General features: G+C 44.1%; 1 protein-coding gene across 5 annotated transcripts in view; it reads right to left on the bottom strand.

The window, feature by feature from the left end:
- Positions 1 to 19,539, bottom strand: part of Myo5b (myosin VB) — a 309,643-nt gene that overhangs the window by 203,640 nt on the left and 86,464 nt on the right. Inside the window, exon 1 of one of the 5 annotated variants that reach the window (XM_042264356.2) lies at positions 15,789 to 15,940. The exons of 3 other annotated variants lie outside the window; for them this stretch is intronic. In XM_042264356.2, coding sequence (XP_042120290.2) covers positions 15,789 to 15,839 — 51 coding nt within the window. In that variant the 5' untranslated portion in view covers positions 15,840 to 15,940. Of the gene's footprint in view, positions 1 to 15,788; positions 15,941 to 19,539 lie in introns of those variants that run through there. One more of the 5 variants, XM_042264355.2, reaches the window with a different exon arrangement.

Genomic DNA, 19,539 nt, shown 5'->3' with positions numbered 1-19,539 from the left:
CTGCCAAAGTTAATTAGGAGACTACTCTTCCTCTACAAGAAAGCACTGTGAGAGCAATTAGCTTTCCTGCCTGTGCTGGTGTCTTGTCCTCACTGGTCATGGTGTTGTTCAAATCTCTGCTCCACTTGCCTACTTAGTCCCCCACCTTGGCTACATGCTATAAACTACTGGTACCTTCTTGTCCCACCATCTGGCTACTAACTCATGTGAATGACTCGCCAAGGACTTCTTCTCTGGGACCTGCACCCACATATCCAACTCAGTGTCTGGATTTGGAGTCTAAAGTGTATGATTAATGTTTAGAAAACAAAACTGAGCTCCTGAGCCTGTCCATCTCTTCCCTAGTCTTTCTCACCTCTGAAAATGATATGCCCATCTACTTGGTCACTATCATAAAGAAGCCCAGGTATTACCTAGTTTCCTATCTCTCCCTCTAGACACATTCAGTCATCAAGCCAAGCTCCTTAGTTCTGTCCCCAAAGGTGCCATGCTTTGTTGGTATCCATGGGAGACCTGCCTTCTCCTGAACAGAAACAGAGGAGGAGTCTGTTGGAGGTGGGAACACGGGAGGTAGGGGAGGGACTGGGAGGAAAGGAAGGTGGACAAACTGCAACTGGGGTGTAAAAATTAAAAAAGGGGGCACCCTGGATCTGCCACGCCTCTCTTTACTCTGTGTACTCTAGTCTAGCCCCTCTCTGTGGTCTCTGCTTCTATTCTTACCCTCACAGACTTTTCTCCCCAGCAGCCAGTGTCTTCTTGGAAGGGTACACCAGATCATGTTGCTCCTCTGCTTAAAATCTCCCCGTTTTAATAAAATCTGAATGTAGGTTGTCTCTGCTCTCACCTTTCCCGTCTGTGGGTTCCATGGCAGGAAATACACCTGTGTCTTCTTCCCTTGTAGTCTGAATCAACAACCTTCCTGACCACGCTCTGCCTGGGTGACTCTTGTAGATGGCCCCCCTCATCTCACAAACCTCAGCTCAAGCCTCGCCTTCCCATAAACTGTTCCCCAGCAATTAACCTAAAAATGGGCTCATCAATCACTTTTGTTCCCTGTCATAGTTTCCTCTCCTATCTGAATAGCTTGGGTTCATTTCCTGTCTGTCTTAAGCCCCTCAATGTGAGCTCCAGGCAGGAACATCTTGTTCTGTTCACTGGGGTCCATCTCCAGTGTCAAGATCAGTGCAGGATATGCAGCAGGCACTCAGGCAATTTGTTGAGGAGCCTCATTTACGCCTGAACAGCTCATGTGTGTTATAGATGCTTCACTGTTGGACAGATGGCCACATTTCTATCAGTATTGCTCCCAGATTAACGTTCAGAGGAAAGAGAAGTCTGAGACACCAAGAGTATAGAACAAACTCACACAAAAGAACTAGGCTGGGCAATGAGATATCACGTCAGGTGGTATGGTCCTGAGGAATCTATCTTTTTTTTATATTTTAGTTTAAAAAATATATATGTATATTTATGTCTCCATGGGGATAAGTTCACATAAATGCAGTGCTTGTAAGAGCAGGAAGAGGAGCCGGGCGGTGGTGGCGCACGCCTTTAATCCCAGCACTCGGGAGGCAGAGCCAGGCGGATCTCTGTGAGTTCGAGGCCAGCCTGGGCTACCAAGTGAGTTCCAGGAAAGGCGCAAAGCTACACAGAGAAACCCTGTCTCGAAAAACCAAAAAAAAAAAAAAAAAGAGCAGGAAGAGGGTGTTGCTGACCAAGAATGCAACATGTTAGTTCAAGAACCCATTTACCCAGTTACAGCCTTCCGCACGAAGGAAAAGACAATAGCACTGGTGAGCCCACCCAGCAAGCATCTCTTCCAAGCAAAATTCATGTGGGAAACTCGGCACACCCCCCTAGAAGCCAAGGCAGGTACCAGCCAGAGACAGGCACAGTGGCAGCACCACCTCCCAAGGCTCCAAAGCCTTTCCAAAGCCAGCACATCCCAAGATGCATCAGGCAGCCGGTCCTGCACTTCCCGCCACAGGCTTGCCACAAGCCTTCAGGTGAGCAAGTCCAATGGAAGTGGAACGGATGAAGTATTTCAGCGGGCCATGTCAATCTTCACGGCCTGCTTGGAATTTGCTTGGAATTCTGCCTCTGCAGCCACACCTTTGAGCCCGTGCTCTCCCTGTTTTGGGACCCGCTAGGAAAGGTTAGATAAGAAGCAACATTTGTAACAATTAAATAGAGACCATGAATTTAAGAGAGAGCCAAGGAGGTTACATGGGAAGGAGTTGGAGGGGGAAATGATGTAATTACATTTTAATAAAAAAGAAGTAAGTATCGTTAAATGAGTAGCTTGACAGTGACTGTGATAAGACCTCCCAGGACATTCACACTTATGTCACATAAAGGAGGCCACACTAAGAAGCCTGCATCTGAAAAGAACACCTTGGCACAGTAGCTCATGTCTGTAATCCTAGCAGTTGGGAGACCCAAGTCAAAACAATCCTGGGCTACCTAGTGAGTTCCAGGCTAGCCTGGGCTGCTATTGTATGTAACCTTATTGGTTGTTTCTTTCTCTTCATCAGAAATTGCTTTTAAATATATTTACTATATGTATATACCTGTGTGTATGTGTGTTGTATGGAGTGTGTATTTCAGTCCAGGTGTGCAAGGCTGTGTACCCAAATGAACAGGTCAGAGCAAGACTTCTTCTATTGTACTTCCTTGAGACAGGGTCTCTCTTTAGAAGTTTACCATCTTGGATAGGCTAGTTGCTAGCTAGATCTTGGGATCCACTTGTCTCTGTCACTTAAGTGCCAGTTTACAGGTACACATACAGTCATATCCCCCTTTTTACATGGGTGCCGGGGATTTGAACCTGGATCCCCATGCTTGCACAGTAAGTATTCTTATCCACTGAGTCATCTCTTTAGCCCTACATATATTCCTTTTATATACCTGTAAAGATGGCATTGTCTTTTCAAGAAAATGATATTCTTTATACTGGGATTATATCTTTAACAAAAAAACAAAATTTATAAACAAAATTGAACCTAGGATAATGAACAGCAGGCGGGGCTCTTTTGCCTCAGACTAGTGCAGGCCTCAGGCCTCAGAAGTAGTTTCTTTGTGCAGTGGAAAGCAGTTAATGCAGAAACTCACAACGGGTCAAAGTGCAGAGAGTAAGTGACCCGGAAGTGCTCAGCCACACACAGGACATCTGTATCACACACACCACACCCCAAGGCTCAGGAACCATCAGAGAAGGGGCAAAATGACTGTAAGAGCCGGAAGTCAGGGAGGACTGGAGTGAAACAGTGCCTGCTGAACATGACAGGACTTCTGTACTTAGGGACTCACAACAGCTGTGGCCGTCAGCAGCATTCTAGCCTGGAGTGGGAAGGATTTCATGAGCCCTCACCCCGATTGAGGAGCTGTGGATAGCTGATGGTTCCTAGGAGAGGAAGAGTTGGTTTTTTGCTTGTTTCTTCCTTTTTTAGGTGTGGCTCCCGGAAGGTCTACCATGCTCCGATGGAAGGCTCCATCCTGCAGTGGAGGGCCCCACACCCAGGAGTGCACAGACTAGACTGGGCTAGCAAAAGAAAGAAAAAAAGAGGACATGAAGTTGGGGAGTAGGGGGGTGGGAGTAGATCTGGGTAGAGTTACTGGAAGGAAGGAGAAGCGAATATGGTCAAAATATCGTGTATGACATTTTAAAGGAATAAATACAGCTTAATAAATAAAATACAAGTAAGTGGGGGGCCGGTTGACAATCCATCTGTAGCTAGGATCCTTGCGTTCTATCTCTCTTTTCCTAGTACATGAAATCCATCGTCTGGGGACCACTGCATCCATGTTCTGGTTTGCGTAGCACCCCATGGCTTTGATCTTGAGCAGGGCTACAGAAACTAAGAGGGGCCGGCTGCACACCTGCACACTTACTACAGGGAAGGCATGAGAGTGACGGGGAAGGGAAACACCGGGAACAAGGCGGAGTGGCGTCTGTGAACCACGACACTGCGACTCAACCTGTTCCTCTGCATGCGAACCTAAAAAACTAATTTTAAAACCCAAAGAAAAACTGTTTAAGAAAAATGAACTTTTGACTCAAAATGGGCTGGATCCAGCCGCTAAATTCACACTCACCATGCAGCACGAACAAGAGGTCCAATCAGAAGCAGCAAAGTGCTCAGAGCTTAAGCATCGTGGGTAACCAGTCACCTCCCACAGATTCCAAGTGCTCGTCTGCACAATTCCCAATCTTAAGTTTTTATAACATTTGCTCAATCATACCCCAGGCAAACCTCACGAGGAGGCTTTATTTATTCATTTTAAAGAATGGCTGCTTCTAGAGTGGTTACTTGGGTTACGTAAAGGGCAGGTGGGGAAACAGACTAAGACAGGAAAAGGCTGGTTAAAGGTGGTCAGCAGGCCTTTACCTGCTGGGATGCTAGAGCTCTGTGCTCACAAGGTAAGTTTGCTATTGTGGATCAGAAGAGGCAGAGTTCAGAGAGGTCAGCTCTTTCATTGGTCCCTGCGTGCTACAAAACACACGTCAGTCTTCAGCCAACACACTCCTTGGACCTGAGTTTCCCTGGAGGAAAAGGTGCACGTTCCACACAAGGCAGCCATGCCAGGACTTATGCTCATGTTCTGTGAGTACAACAGAAGCCAAGCTAACCAGGGCCAAAGCAGAGGAGAAGTCAGTGGAAATACAGGGATAGCTGGGATGCTCCTTTATCCTAAGTCAATCTACCTCCCGAAGGCTGAAAAAGGACAGGAGTCTCCAAAGATCAGGTGCCTGTTAAGCTGAATCCAGATAGAGGAGGCCCCACAGCGGAAGAACTGCATCAGCACTCCTAAATCAGTCTCAGATCCCTGAGCATCCTGGGAACAGGCTTCCTTCTAGGTCCCACAAGGCTGAGAACACACTTCGGTGTCCATTAGGGCAAACCTTTCTATCTACGCCCCCTAATGGCAAGGGAAGAGGGCACACAGTTACCCCCCAGCATTCTCCTCAGCCTTTATATGAAGTGCTCAACTTCAGTCATTAGGGAAATTGAAAAGTGTGACTGACTCCATTACATACCACAAGAGAAGAGGAGGGGGAAGGGGAGGGAGGAAGGGAGGGAAGAAGGAAAAGGGGGAGGGAGGGGAGAAGGAATGAAGCTCTGACAAAAGATGTGGCCCAATGTGGGGTTTTGGATACACAGAGAAGAGAGCTACTCTGACCTGCTGAGGCTGTGAGCCACCTCTTCTGTGACAGCGATCCCACTTAGGCACCCAAAAGACGTGCGAACATATGGTCACCAAAAGACAGGTACAAGACTACTGCACGCAGCCTTTTATATAATTGCCAAGAACTATAAATAACCCAATGCCTCTAGCAATAGAAGGAACAAACTCCAGGCTATCCCCATCATAGTACACTCGAATCAGTCATGAGAGGAACAAACCACAAGTACACACAAGGCGAATTCCAGCTGTGACCAAAGCACAACATACACTAAACTACTCTATTCACGTAAGCCTCAAAAACAGTCCAAGGACAAGAGCATCTGGACACTTGTCCTTGGCAGAGAGATGGGGCTGCAAACTTCCAGGGGGCCTCTCCCCTTGACTGGATGGTAGCAGCATGAATCCTTCATTAACTGTTTTCATTTTACATACCCAATCTTACGTATTTTATTTCAATACTGTTAACAAGGATTGCAGTGGATATTTCATTCTGGTCTTTGGCCTCACTATAACTATGTCTGTTTTTCTCCAAATCTTTCATTAATGTGCATATTAGGTTTAAAAAAATTACATTCCAGGGAAAGGTAATACACTTAATCTGTGACTATCTTTCCTCCTCAGAGGGCAGGCAGACACACACACACACACACACACACACACACACACACACACACACACACACACACACACACACCCTGCTGCAACTGTCCCTGTGTGAGAGAGGTCATAGAAGCCCTCTTCTTCCCACCAACCCTAAAGGTGTCTTACCCCCGCCTTCTCTAAAAGATGATGCACGGGTTAAGAAACGAAGCTCCCTTAAATTCTTTCCCTGGGGTGCAGAGCCCCTCACTGCAGCAACAGAGCAGAGAAATCTCACTGTTTATACATCGCCTAGTTGCCCGCCATCTTGCCAACACTGGAGACCATGAATGGAAGACTGCATGAATGACTGAGCTTCTGCAGTACAGCCACCTGGGGTTTCAATGGAGCTGGTGGCCTCTAGAGTACTGTCAGACCATCCAGGTTTAGAGCTTGGGCAATGGTCCAAATGGGACGTGTCCAAAGGAATCCCTGTCCTGGATTCTCCTGTGGTTCTACCCTAGGGTAGCTGGGTCTCATTACCACGAGGGCACAAGATACCATTCAGTCACAGCCCAGAGACTTCTGATGTGTGGAGGGGCTGCTCCTGTTCAAGTATCATTGTTCTCAGATTACAGTTAATTATACTAAAATGTAACAACGCCTTCCATTTCAGTCATTTTAAACAACTTTAAGCATAAAATATACTCATATTACATAATCACCACCATCAAGCCTCTAGGATTTTCATCATCTCAAACAGCGCACACAAGAAATAGCATCAGTACCATTTTCAGAGGCACAAGACAAAACATAGAAAAATAAAATGAAATGGCACCAGGCAAAAGGGATTGCCGGGGCAGTTAGTACAGCTTGCCCAAAGCGGGACAGCCTGACAGAATGGTGGGCTGGCTCTGGCAACATGGTCAAGAGACGTAAGCCCCCAGTTCTAAAGGCTCTCCATCTTAGTTCCAGGAAGCCATCCAGCAGCCTCTCAAGCCACAGCTTTCCAAAGCAGACCCTCGCAAGGACCTCACACACCTCTATGCCCATTGTCCTGCCTGCCCTTGCTGTGTTCTTATTGTATGTTGTTCCAAGTAGACATGTTTATAAAGTTAATAGAGAAACCAGTGCCACCACAATCCACACCGCTACCATTGAGAATAACGTTGAACCAGAGACCAACAGAGCTCAACATGCGTTCACAAGCAATCCTCAGTCAGCAGAAGGCTCCTCAAGTATTAGAAATAAGGACAATGTGTGTGTGGGGGGGGACAAACAAGAAAAGAGTACAGAGTCACAACTGTCACTGGAGTTATGCTAAATAATAAGCACTCGTGGGACATCCACCACATACGGAAGGCTGCCTAAGCAGCTGTGCTGACCCAGCCTAAGGGAACTCCGGAGTCAAAGGGCTGCTTGCTGAGAGTCCCCCTGCAGCCTTTGATCTCCGAGTCACTGCCTGCCATCCCACTCCGACTAAGGCTCTAACTCACCTGTAGCATTTCCTTCAAAAGCTCAGTTGGGTAAACCAAGAAACAAGCAGGAGGCAGACTTGAGACAAGATTCTTTTACACCGAGTATTGCAAGCTGAACTTGGAAGAAAGTTATGAATGATGTCAACTTCCAATGTCTTCCAAGAAAACATCTGCCATTTTCTTCTCAGGTGACTCCATTTCCCCATCCTCCCCCAACTTCCAACAGATCATCAAAGCAGGGACTTGGGCCAGCCCCTTCAATGGGGTTCCTTCCTTGGGACTCCATCTTCCAAGCAGCCCTCACATGGATTATATCCTACTTGAAGTCACCAAGAGATTTGACACTTCTGAAGACAACCTACTCCAGAGCCCAGGAGATTCTCCAGCTCATTCTCAACCCTTTGTCCTCATTGAAGATCCACAACCTTCAGGCAAACAAAGGCCTGCCATTAAAAACTATCTAACCAACCAAACACTAACAGATGGCTCTGGACTGCCTCAGCTGACTCACCCATGCTGTACACAGGTGATTTATCCACCAGCCATGGTATGGATGCAGGGAAAATGGAAAAGAACCTGCATACCATTAGCCTGAAGTTGTGGCTCAGTCTCATAACACTGGTCCCCAGGTGAGATGATACTTGCAGGCCTCATGTTTCTGTCCATGCTTCTGACCTATCAGCTGTGAATGGGGTGGGGGTGTCCTTAGGATTCCTTCATTTGCTGGGCTAGCTCATAAAATTTACGTGTTTTACTAACATAATTCATTGGAAAGGATATAAATAGGGAACAGCCGAACAGAAATGGTACACAGGATTGGAGGGAGGGCGGCTTGGTCTTCATGCCTCCTCCAAGGGAACCTAGCACCTCCATGCGTTCACCAACCTTCAAGTTTTCCAGACTCCATCATTTAAGGTTTTATGGCAGTTTCATTGACATAGGCATCATTACTTAAGCTACTGGCCACTGGTGATTAACTTCACCCCAGCTCCTCTCCCTACAGCCAAAGCAGTAGAACTGACAGTTAGTTACAACCCTCTAATCATAGTGTGCTTAGCATTTTTGGCACTCAGTCCCTATCCTGAAGCTGTCTAGAGGCTGCAGACACCTTGGTAACATAAAAAAGACCCATCTGCCAATCCAGAGAGTCCCATGATCTTAAAAACTATGCACCAGGAACTGGAAACAAAAACCAAACATATAATTACCCCAGGCATGCACATTCTGTGTGATGTGTAAGCACTAGAGTCCTAAGCACCCAGTGTCAAAAAAGAATGCAATCTTTGGTCAAGGACAGTTAACTTCTCTTTAACATAGAGTCAATTATTCTTCACATACATAGGCTTGCTTGCTAAGTTGGTCCCCAAGGCCACATATAGTAATAGGTAGGATAGATACATCCTGCTAGTGCATCCAGGATCATCAGGGATCTCTAGCTCACTCATCCTCAAGACATCTAGTCTACCTCAATGGAGATCCTTTCACTTAAAAGCAAATTAACAAGACATGGATATTTGCATGAACAATTACCAAAGCACTTTCACAGAAAACACATTCCAGCCAGACAGATGCAGCAGCAGCTGTGCAACTCTAGAGAGTAACAGAGTCTCCTTGTGCCTCAGTATATCATGAGGTCTCTTCTAAAAATTAGAAGAATTCCACAACACAATAAAGTTTGTCAAGCAATACCCAGCACTTATTGAGTCAACAGTAGCACATACTGTCAGTTTGAGCTTCAATTTTCTAATCTGTAAAATAAATTGGGAAAAGACAAACCCATGATCCTTTACTGGGGGTAAAGCAGGCAGTTGGGTATTTCTTTTCTCAGCTTTCTCTGAGTCATATTCAGATTTTTTATAATATCATGTCAACCATTTTTACTGCTCTCTCTAGACCCCCTTATCTACAAGCTTTCTCATAGTAGATTGGTAGAGCCAAGAATAATATGTGCACATCTAAACCACATAATTGGTGAGAGGCAGGAGACCAAAAGAAAATGTGGACTCAATCTTCATATCTCTTCTGGATCTCTGGCAAAAGGATGGTTTTATGCAGTTTGGACTTAAATACTTCCAGCCCCAGAGAATTCATTACTCACACAGCAATTTGTTTACTTGCTAGAGAGGCTCCTAAAGTTCTTAGGGTCTGTCTTCTGGGAAATTCTGAACCTATAATATATATGGCTCACCACTTACTCTAATGGTAATGGCAACAGATTTGTTTATCATTTGGAGAATATAAAATCACTATCAAACTCAAACCTTGGAATTATTCTGAGAAGTAAATGGGGAATAGGTTATTCCCACTCAAGGAAAATTGGTTGGGAGGTTGGGCCTCACTAAATTCAACAGGCTCTGCCTGTTCTTCTTACAAAGTGTCAACCAAAACCAGTTTCTTCTGAGGCAGGACTTTCACTCTCACCCACCTGCCAGGTCAGATCCACAAAATCTCCAGGCAGCCTCAACATAATCAGTATTAGCAGCCCTGGAACCTTTCTTGGTATGTTACCTAGCTCATCATACATGATCATGTCTTCATCATACTAACAGTTTAGATTATTTTCATTAACAAACACAAGCATTATTGGAAACACATTCACAACACCTGCTCTCTAGAGTTTTATAAAAATTGAAATCCGGGCTGGAGAGATGGCTCAGCGGTTAAGAGCCCTGGCTGCTCTTCCAGGGGTCCTGAGTTCAATTCCCAGCAACCACATGGTGGCTCACAACTGTCTGTAATGAGATCTGGTGCCCTTTTCTGGCCTGCAGGGGTATGTGCAGATAGAACAGTACATAATAAATAAATAAATAAATAAATATTTTTTAAAAATTGAAATCCATAACATCTGTAGCCATGACTATCTAATAATCAGCCCACCCTATCTCCAGGCTAAACAAAGAACATTTCACTCTGTTACTTTTCCCAAGGACACCAGCCACTTGCCTAGCACTGCCTTTTTGAAATTATGTATCAGATGAAACTAGGATTACCAGTTCAGACCTTAAACTACATGGTGACATCATGGACCATAAAAGTGCACAAAGATAATTTAACATGCAAATGCTGTTCAGGGCTGTGCTATTGCCCAGAGGCGAGGGCAACACTCAGGAAGGCAGAAACCTGCCCTGTTTTATTGCCTGGGAAGCTGGATTTCTCATTTCAGCAGTCGTCCTTTCGACCACGGACACTGAACACAGTACTCCTGGAAGAAGGGAGGGAGTGAGGCAATGTGACTATGTATCTACTCTAACCCCACCCCCAAAATTAAAATGCCTCAATTCTTTTTCTGTGGGAATATGGGGTTCTTTTTGAAATTTCATTTTTATTTAAAACTTTTGAGAATTCCACACATGAATTCTATATTCACGTAATCCCTATTCCTTCCCCTTTCTCTAATTCCTGTGTGCCCCTTAGTCTCTAAACTCATGACCTAGTCTTCAATTACTATTGATATAGTGTACACACACACACACACACACACACACACACACACACACACACACACTGTACTAAGTCCATTTAGTGGCACTCCTGTACATGTATTTAGGGCTGACCACTTGAGATTGGATACCTGTCAGGGTCTCATCCATGGAGAAAACTGATTCTCCCTCTCTGAGCAGCCATAGAGTTCCTATAGGTCTTTGCGTAGGGGTGGGACCTTACGACACTTCTCATAGCAACACTGCATGCTAACTGGTATCATCATTGTCAGGTTTTGTTTGGGCAACCATACTATTTATATTTCATGGGTGTGGCTTCCCTGTCATGTCGAGAAGACACTATCTAGCAGCAGGTGTCCTGATCCTCTGTCTCTTACAATCTTCCTGCCTCCTCTTCTGGAATTTTCCTTGAACCTTAAGTGAAAGGTTGTGTTGGAGTTATAGAAATTGGCATCCCACAGTCATTTTTTGCCTGCATTTTGACCAGCTGTGGACATCTTTAATCGTCTCTATGGCAATACAATTTTCTTGATGAGAAGTGAGTTATACTTATTTGTGGGTATAAGGATGTGTTCTAGCTGAAGTTTTCCTGGTCCTGACTGGCTCCCATAGCCCTGTAAACTGGGTCCTACAGCTTGGACCCAAGTAAACATACAGAGGCTTATATTAATTAAAACTGCTCGGCCATTAGCTCAGGCTAACTATTGACTAGCTCTTACACTTACATTAACCCATAATTCTGATTTATGGTTAGGCACGTGGCTTGGTACCTTTTCTCAGTTCTGCCTTCACATCTTGCTTCCTCTGTGTCTGGCTGGTGACTCCTGACTCAGCCTTCCTGTTCCCAGAATTCTCCTCATCTATACTTCCTGCCTGGCTACTGGCCAATCAGCGTTTATTTATTAACCAACCAGAGCAACACATTCACAGCATACAGAGCGATATCCACAGCAATGTGTATTTGAAATATAGTTAGATATCATGTGAGTTTAGAAAAATGACACTAGTAGGTTCCCCTTCCAGGGTCTCTGACCTTCCACGCATGCATAGTTGGCTAGGTTTACAGTACTAGACGTGAGTTTCCTCCTATTGCGTGGGTCTTAAATCAAATTACAATGTTGTTGGTTACTCCCAAGATACTAGTTGTCACTACTGCACCCTTGTGTATGTCTTGCTGGGCTTGGTCATTGTTGTGGTCCATAGGCTTTGGGACTGGGTAGGACTACTGATTGCTTTTCCTCCCTGGCAGCTGGCACAGCACCTTCTACTACTAGGGCTTCCAGGCCAGTTCCCGCTCAATTCCTCCATGTCCTGTGTCTGAGTGACAAACAGGTTCTTTCTCATTGGTGGCTCTTAGATCTAAGTCTTTGGGTTTGAGCATATAACCTAAAGCAAACACAGGGGACAAGAGAAAGGGACAAGGGGAACAGGGAGGAAGAAGGCACCCTACAGAGGGGGAGAGCAGAACAAGGTGCTATGAAGGAGGAAATGGGGGATTTAAGTGGAGAAGGGAAGGGTAACACAGAGGAGGGATAAATAACACTGAGGATATTTAAAAAAAAACAGAGAAACTTATTTTGTATGCTTATTTTAAATATGTATTATATGCATATATAATTATGTACGTATTTGTGTATATGTATATACATATATAGTTTAAATGGGATTATGCCACATGAAATAATAATGTTCCCTTCAAGAGCCATGAACTAACAAAAACACCAGTGCCAGGCATGGGAAATCTCCTTTTGAGTTTTGGTCAGATGAGTCCAAGAGACTCCCAAAGGATATAAGCCATTGCTATTACCCTTTGGCTGCCTGCCAGAATGTGAAGGTAATACCCTATTTCTCAAGGGATTATATACTCTGACAACGATCTTGGAGAAATATGGCACATTTATTCACCGAAAGAAAGACGGTAGGATCCTGTGCTTTTTGAGAGGCAAGTGTTGAAGATCATAGTGAAGGTGGGGGAAGAAGAATACTGGGGGGATTGATGTCAACGCAGGGGGTTGCGGTCACCTGCTCCCCGTGTGCTGAGGTGCATGGCTTGCCCTTGGCACTAGAACCTGAAGATCTTCCACTAAGGGCCTCCACAGCTTCTCCTAGGAGACTCTTTGTAGGTACAAAGGTCTTTCCCGCTGTTACTACTTTTGTAAATCTAGTACATCATATTTTATTCTCAGCATCCAGGGAGACGATCTCATACCCATCCTGATTAACAGTGCCACATGAATAAAACATTCTTAGATGCATTAGTTCAAATAAATATTTAAGCACCCATGTGGCAGGTGCCAAGGCACACGGACAACAAACAGTTCCTCATGAAGCCAGCCAACACTTCTCAGTGCTTGGCCTCTCTCCTCAGTCCTCTGAGATCACATAATAGTGTCACATCGAGGTTTCAGACAATTACGTGAGCAGCCAATTGTATGATAAAGAAGCCACTATAGACGCTCTTTCAAGAGATGCCAAAACATCTGTACGAATTTGGCCTTCAATATTAGCTGCCAAGCCTGTGCCCAGGATGCCACTGCCAGTGCACTGAAAAATGGTAGCTTTACAAAATGTTTGAGGTCTCAGTACAAAGGCCTGACACGGGTACTCTTGTCTGTACTCTGGTCTCCTTCGGTCACAGAAGCATGGGCTTCATAAAGCCCCTGCCACACTTCTCAGCAAAGCACACTGATCTTAGTTCTGCCTACCATCCTTTTAAAGTTTCACTATGAAATAGCAGAGATCTTTGTCAAATACGGAACAGTTCTAGCAAGTATTCATATCCCCAATATCCCATGTTCATTTTTTATCCTGCTCCAACTTTGGACTTACAAAACAAAATTTCCTTCATCTTTGAGAGTTTCATCCCCATCCAACTGCCCTTTCAAGTCCAAACAACCCATTATGCTATCCAGCCAGTGGGTTGACTCTTACCCGTATTTGTGTGCCATAATGACATAAACAGGTACCCCAGAACATCTAATATTTTCTGATTGTATATTTCAGATAAATGATAACATACTATCCATTCTGCAATTTTTAGACCCAACACTGACTTTATCATTTTTGGTATATGCTGGTCTGGTTCACCCATTTTAGAATTCCAGCATATGGATATGGGTACCCACCGATCCCTCTGTTGCTGAGCCTTAAGGAGTGTTCATCTACTAATTCCCCAAACTATTGCTCACATGACTATGTGTGCCCTACACCATTCAGACACTGGAAAACCTTCTATGATTCTTTCATTTGGAACCAAACATAAAGAACTCCCTTGTAGAAATGTGCTGTGGATATCGCTCTGTATAAATAAAACACTGATTGGCTGGTAGCCAGACAGGAAGTATAGGCGGGACTAACAGAGAGGAGAGAAGAAAAAGAGAGGAAGGCAGGAGGAGGAGACACCAGCTGCCCATTCAGGGAGCATCATGTAGAGGCACCAGGTAAAGCCACGGAACACATGGCAACATATAGATTAACAGAAATGGACTGAGTATAAGAGTAAGAGCTAGACAATGGTAGGCCTGAGCTAATGGCCGAACAGTTTAAATAATATAAGAGTCAGTGTGTTTATTTTATAAGTGGGCTCTGGGACTGGCGGGGCTTGGCGGCAGCAGGAGAGAAATTCTCCAGCTACAGAAATGCCAAGCAGTTAGCTGGGATTTGTGTGTCGCGTACACAAAAAAACAGACTGGAGAAATAATCCAGGAGTACTATGCACTCCACACCTGAACCATAACCCCAGCTCCAAATCTTTAGAAGATTCATGTTCTTATCTAACTCCAAATTAGCTCACATGGAATATAATGAAAAGAGCAATACAATCTTTATGGCCTACATTTTGACATATTCTCTTGCACAACCCAGGATTTCACCCTCCTTCAAGGACCCTATGCTTTAAAAAATTACCACTTTCTACTAATTGCCAGGATTATGCAGTTGAGTCCATTGCCATTTAAAACATATGCATCGATACATATATCACTGTACAAAAGTGATTTATAGCAAGCAGTTCAGTCTTTCCCAGCCTCTGTTTTGCATGTCTATCTTATCTACCCATCAAGATCATAAATTTCCTTTGAAGATGGCTTGTGTATTATGCATCTTTGCTTCTTCCAAAATTCTTGGCCCAATAGAAGGCCTATGCCAGTGACTGACCAATCTTTGTTAATGGATTTCTATTACTCCCAGTTTCAATAACATCATGGGGGGGGACTCTCCCTAAAACAATCCTTTTTCTTTGTTACCCATCTGCCCTTCTGGAAGACAAAGGAACTTCCCTTTAAAGCATCATTTAAAAGCACATTTTAATTTTTCTTTTGGACAACACACAATCATACATTTTTATAGGCTACAATAAGATATCCCAATACATGAACTATTCATAAGCATCAAGTTAAGGATAAGGTGGATCTGTCTCCTCAAACACTTGGTTTTGGAATGATAAAAGTCCTCTATTAGCAGTTTAAGTATTCAATTGCTGTTAACCATAACTGTCCTGATGTGCTACAGGACACTGGAAGTTATCCCTATATTCAAATAGAGCCCTGTAAAGATGAATGACTCTCTCCACTCACAATTATACACTCCATTCCCAGAATCTAATAACCACTATTCTATTCTCTTAAGTAGCATTTTAAAAGTTTTTCTAGAGGTCAATTTATAGGGACCCTTCTTTAAGGAAAAGAGATATGAAAAAAGTAAATCCACAGTTTCTTTCTGAGGAAAATTAACAAAAGATGTCTTCACTCAGCACGCTTGTGTGTATTCCTTAAGAATGAGACCACCGATCAGAGACAAAGACCCCAAAAGGATGGTGTACAGTATTACCATTCTTCAGAGGGTTTGTCTTCCCATGCATTTGATTCATAGTGAATATTCATATTCACGTTGATTCATAGTGATGTTCTACAATCAGCATTTTCACTATTCTGAGAAATTACTATTGTCCCATGAGTGTGTCCTGCCTCTGCACCCACTGCCTCTACCTAAATCCTAGTTTTAATGTCTCTTTGGGGATTTTTTTTTTTAAATCAATGTTTCTAGTGTAACTTAAAATCAGTATTGCTCTAGGGTTTTATGAACTTCACGTCTCCCTGTAACTGACCTGTGGTGTGTAACAATGCAGCACAGAGGAGCTACTCCCTCTTAGTTCCATCTCGAAGGAAGATCAGTACATTACCACTTCCCCTATGGCAGGATCCACAACATCCTACCGCACCGACAAAGAACCCCCTTTATCAGTATGCAAACAAGTTGTGTTCCAAGTTCCAAGCTGGAATTCAGAATTCGATTTTTCCACAGCAACCATCCCAGACCTGCTAGGTTCCCAGGACAGCCCACACAGCCTGCACGCTCAGAATGCTGTGAAACCTTCTTACGGGGACATGCATCTCAGGTCATCTCAGCAGGTATGTGCCTGGGCCCCAGCTTTAGCCAAGAAGAGGCAAAGTCTCCTCTGGAAACATAGATATGCTGCAGAAACTGGCCACCTGATCCAATGACACTGGAACAAAGTCCTCTACTATTGTTCATGCAGTGGCAGGGGGCGGTGTAAAGGACAAGCTAAATATTTGGAGGCCCATCTCAAAAGTCTTGATGAACCAATGCATATTTACTAACATAAGTGTCTATTTCCAGCCTACATCTGTATTAATAGAGTACTCAACACTTCGGGGAAGAGAGCTCCTATCTGAAACATCGTTTAATGGGTTTATTCATTCACCTTCATAGCACCCCTAACCTGTGTTCTTGGAAATTTGGTCACAACCATCCCCTATAGAAATAAAGCTACAGTTTAGAGGCGGTACCTCATCGAGGCCAGCATCCACAGATCTCAGTCCTTAACCTGCAGGATTGTGCCGTGAGGTAGAGCCCACTCAGGAAGGAGATGTTCCTAACACAAAACTACTAGCAGCCGCCAAATATATTCTGAACTCTGCCAACTGTCCTATCTTCTTGTCATCATCTGAAGCTATTTCTGCCATTGTACGGTTTACAAAACAACAACAACAAAACCCAAAAAACAAAACATGTTTTGTTGATACTCATGAGAGAGCTGCCCTTTCCTAAACAGAAATTAAGGGGGAGTGGATTGGGGGCTGGGAACAGAGGGGGGATGGGGGGGGAGGATTAGGAGGAGAGGAGGAAGGGAAAACTGGCTGGGATGTAAACTAAATAAATTTATTTATTTTTAAAAATACTATTTGTTTTTAAATGAGCCACCTCAGAGTCTGTTTGAAGACTATACCTGATTAAATGAAGCTCAGCACCTCTGACTTTGGTTTAGGTTCTGTAGATTGAAACTTCCATGTGCATGCAGGTATACCTTGACTATATCCAAAAGCTTTTCATATTCATACATTTATAGGAAAGCGGGAAGATGGAGCTAGTAAAGGCAAGGGTTGGCTTAAAGGATGCTCATGCACTGAGGTCATCCTCAAACATCTAGCAAAGCGGGAGACCAGTGAGACTGCTGGTTAGGACAGCCCCCAGGCAAGTGCTCCCTGGAGCTGTGGAGCGCAACCCTCTACCAGTAGACTTGGGCTATTTCAAGGCTGTTACTTCATGAGAGTCATGCATCTGGTCTGCCTCTGCACATTGCTAATTTCAGCCTCAGAGACAGGGTCCAGGAAATGAGGCAGACACGTATAAAGGCCCGCAGAAACAAAGAAGATTCCAAATGAATAACTGCTCGCCTTGAAGGGATTTCAAATAAGAGGCTCAAAGATGGAAAGAAAAGATTAGGAGAAAATGATAGACCAAAAAAATCCACAGAAGCAGACACAGCCCGGAGCTGAAATCCACAGAACAGTGACGCGAGAGAGGCATTCCTGCATTTGAAATTGAACAGAGATGATGAGAAAGGGTTGGGGACAAGCCCAAGGTCAGGCAGTGATGGGGAGGAGAAATCAGGGTGTGGAGTTCCTGCTGCTGGGTCCTTTCTAACTCCAAGGGTGTGTTTACAGCTCATAACTTTGGTTAAGATTCAGGTTTAAAAAAAACAACAACAAAAACTTAGTCTGCTAAAAACAAAACAAAAAAAAAAACTGTAGACGAGTTACAACAGTACCATGAAAACCACGGGACAGGGAAATGTTACTTCCAGACTTCCCAACAACTTCCTAAAAAGCTGTCAGCAGGGAGGAATGTGTGTGACATTCTAGAGCTCAGAGTGGAACAAGGAGGGGGGACAGAGCACCCTGCAGCAAGTGCTCTGTTTTATCTTCTATATTACATGTTAGGAATATATAATTTATACAGAATACATAAAATGATTATATATTAAAACAATAATGTTATATGTAACTGAAAATGATTTTTTTTCCATATACTGTAGTCTGATCAGTTTCCTCTCTCCCAAGTCTTCTCAATACCCATGCCACCACACACACACACATTCAGTCACTGAATAAGTCTTCATGTTGTTGGGCCTCAAAAATACTCCATTTTCTAGAATTTGAAATCCTGACATAGTTCAGAACCCATAAAAGAAAAAGCAAGAAATTTGACAGTATTCCTTTTCTTTTAAAAGACTCCACAAACAAATGTAAAGTCTACCAGAAAATGGGAGCAAAACTTTCACAAATATACAGAGAAAACTTGAAAACCTTGACAACTTCTCCCAGGCTGTGGTGGCACAAGCCTTTAGTCCCCAGCTCTTGAGAGGCAGAGACAGGTCAGCCTGGTCCACATGAGTCCCAAGCCAACCAGAGCTATGTGAAAAGATACTGGAAAGAGAAGAGAAGGGACAGGCGGGAGGAGGGGGGAGGGAGGGGAGAGAAGGGGAGGAGGAGGAGAGAAGGGAAAGAGGGAGAAAAGGGAGGGGAGAGGGAAGAGGAGAGTGTCAGTGAGTCAGTGAGTGTCTATTACTTGTGAAGATTAGGCATTCTTGACTTTCCTCTGACCCCAACGCACCAGAAACATCCGAACCTCAACCTCTGAGCCTCTGCATCTCTGCTGTGCACTTCTCTCCTCTCTCTGGCACACACAGCATCTGGCCTATCATTGCTCACACACCAATCCAGACTACAGATCATGCACAGGCAAATACTGTCTTGCCATTGTTGTGATTCCCTATTGTTTGACACCCAAAGGGGTCGCAACCCACAGATTGAGAATCACTGCTATAGAGCACAACAGGCAGAAAGCCTGACAGGACTGCTGTATTCCCAGTGAGATCTAGTAAGGAATCATCAACTGTCAGCCAGCGCATTGGGAAGGACAGAACAGCCCAGCCTCACAAGGTCTCCTGGCAAAACCTTGCTACCTCAAGGAGCAGATATGGTTAGTCATGTGCCCGATGGCAATGGGGGACCATGGGACTTATAAAACAAAGAAAAACAAACACAGGGAATCAGAGACTGCTTGCTTTTGGAAAGAAATCACCAGCCAGAAAACCCAAGTTCAGTCTAAAACCGAGAGGATGCTAGCACTGTTTTGTATCCTAGAACAGTGATGTAATGATAGAACAAGGATCAAGTTCTTCCCACCTAGGCCACAAGCAAGGTTCAGGCCAGAGACCACCACTCAGGAGCAAGACAGTAATCCCCCCCCCCCCCCAGTAATATCTACAGCAGCATTCCCTTCCTCCACAGTACAATTCACCTTTAGCTTTCCATCAAGCAGATTAATCCATAAATTTCTGTAGAGTTATACTTTAATGACACCAAAATATATGTGGTCATACTATACTGCTTTAAGCAGCTTATTTTATGTACATATTGTTCAAAGAATTTGAGAGATACTGTGTCAAATTGTAGCTGTTGTTTTGAAGCAACAGGCACCAAAACCATTTGCCATGTTGTATAGATTCCAATTAAATTGTAACATTGATATTAGGTGTCCCCCAAAAATCC

Source organism: Peromyscus maniculatus, chromosome 19 (genome assembly GCF_049852395.1).
Source record: "Peromyscus maniculatus bairdii isolate BWxNUB_F1_BW_parent chromosome 19, HU_Pman_BW_mat_3.1, whole genome shotgun sequence".
Taxonomy (NCBI): domain Eukaryota; kingdom Metazoa; phylum Chordata; class Mammalia; order Rodentia; family Cricetidae; genus Peromyscus; species Peromyscus maniculatus.
Note: the sequence above shows the minus strand (reverse complement) of the source record. Positions and strands in the feature narration are given on the sequence as shown.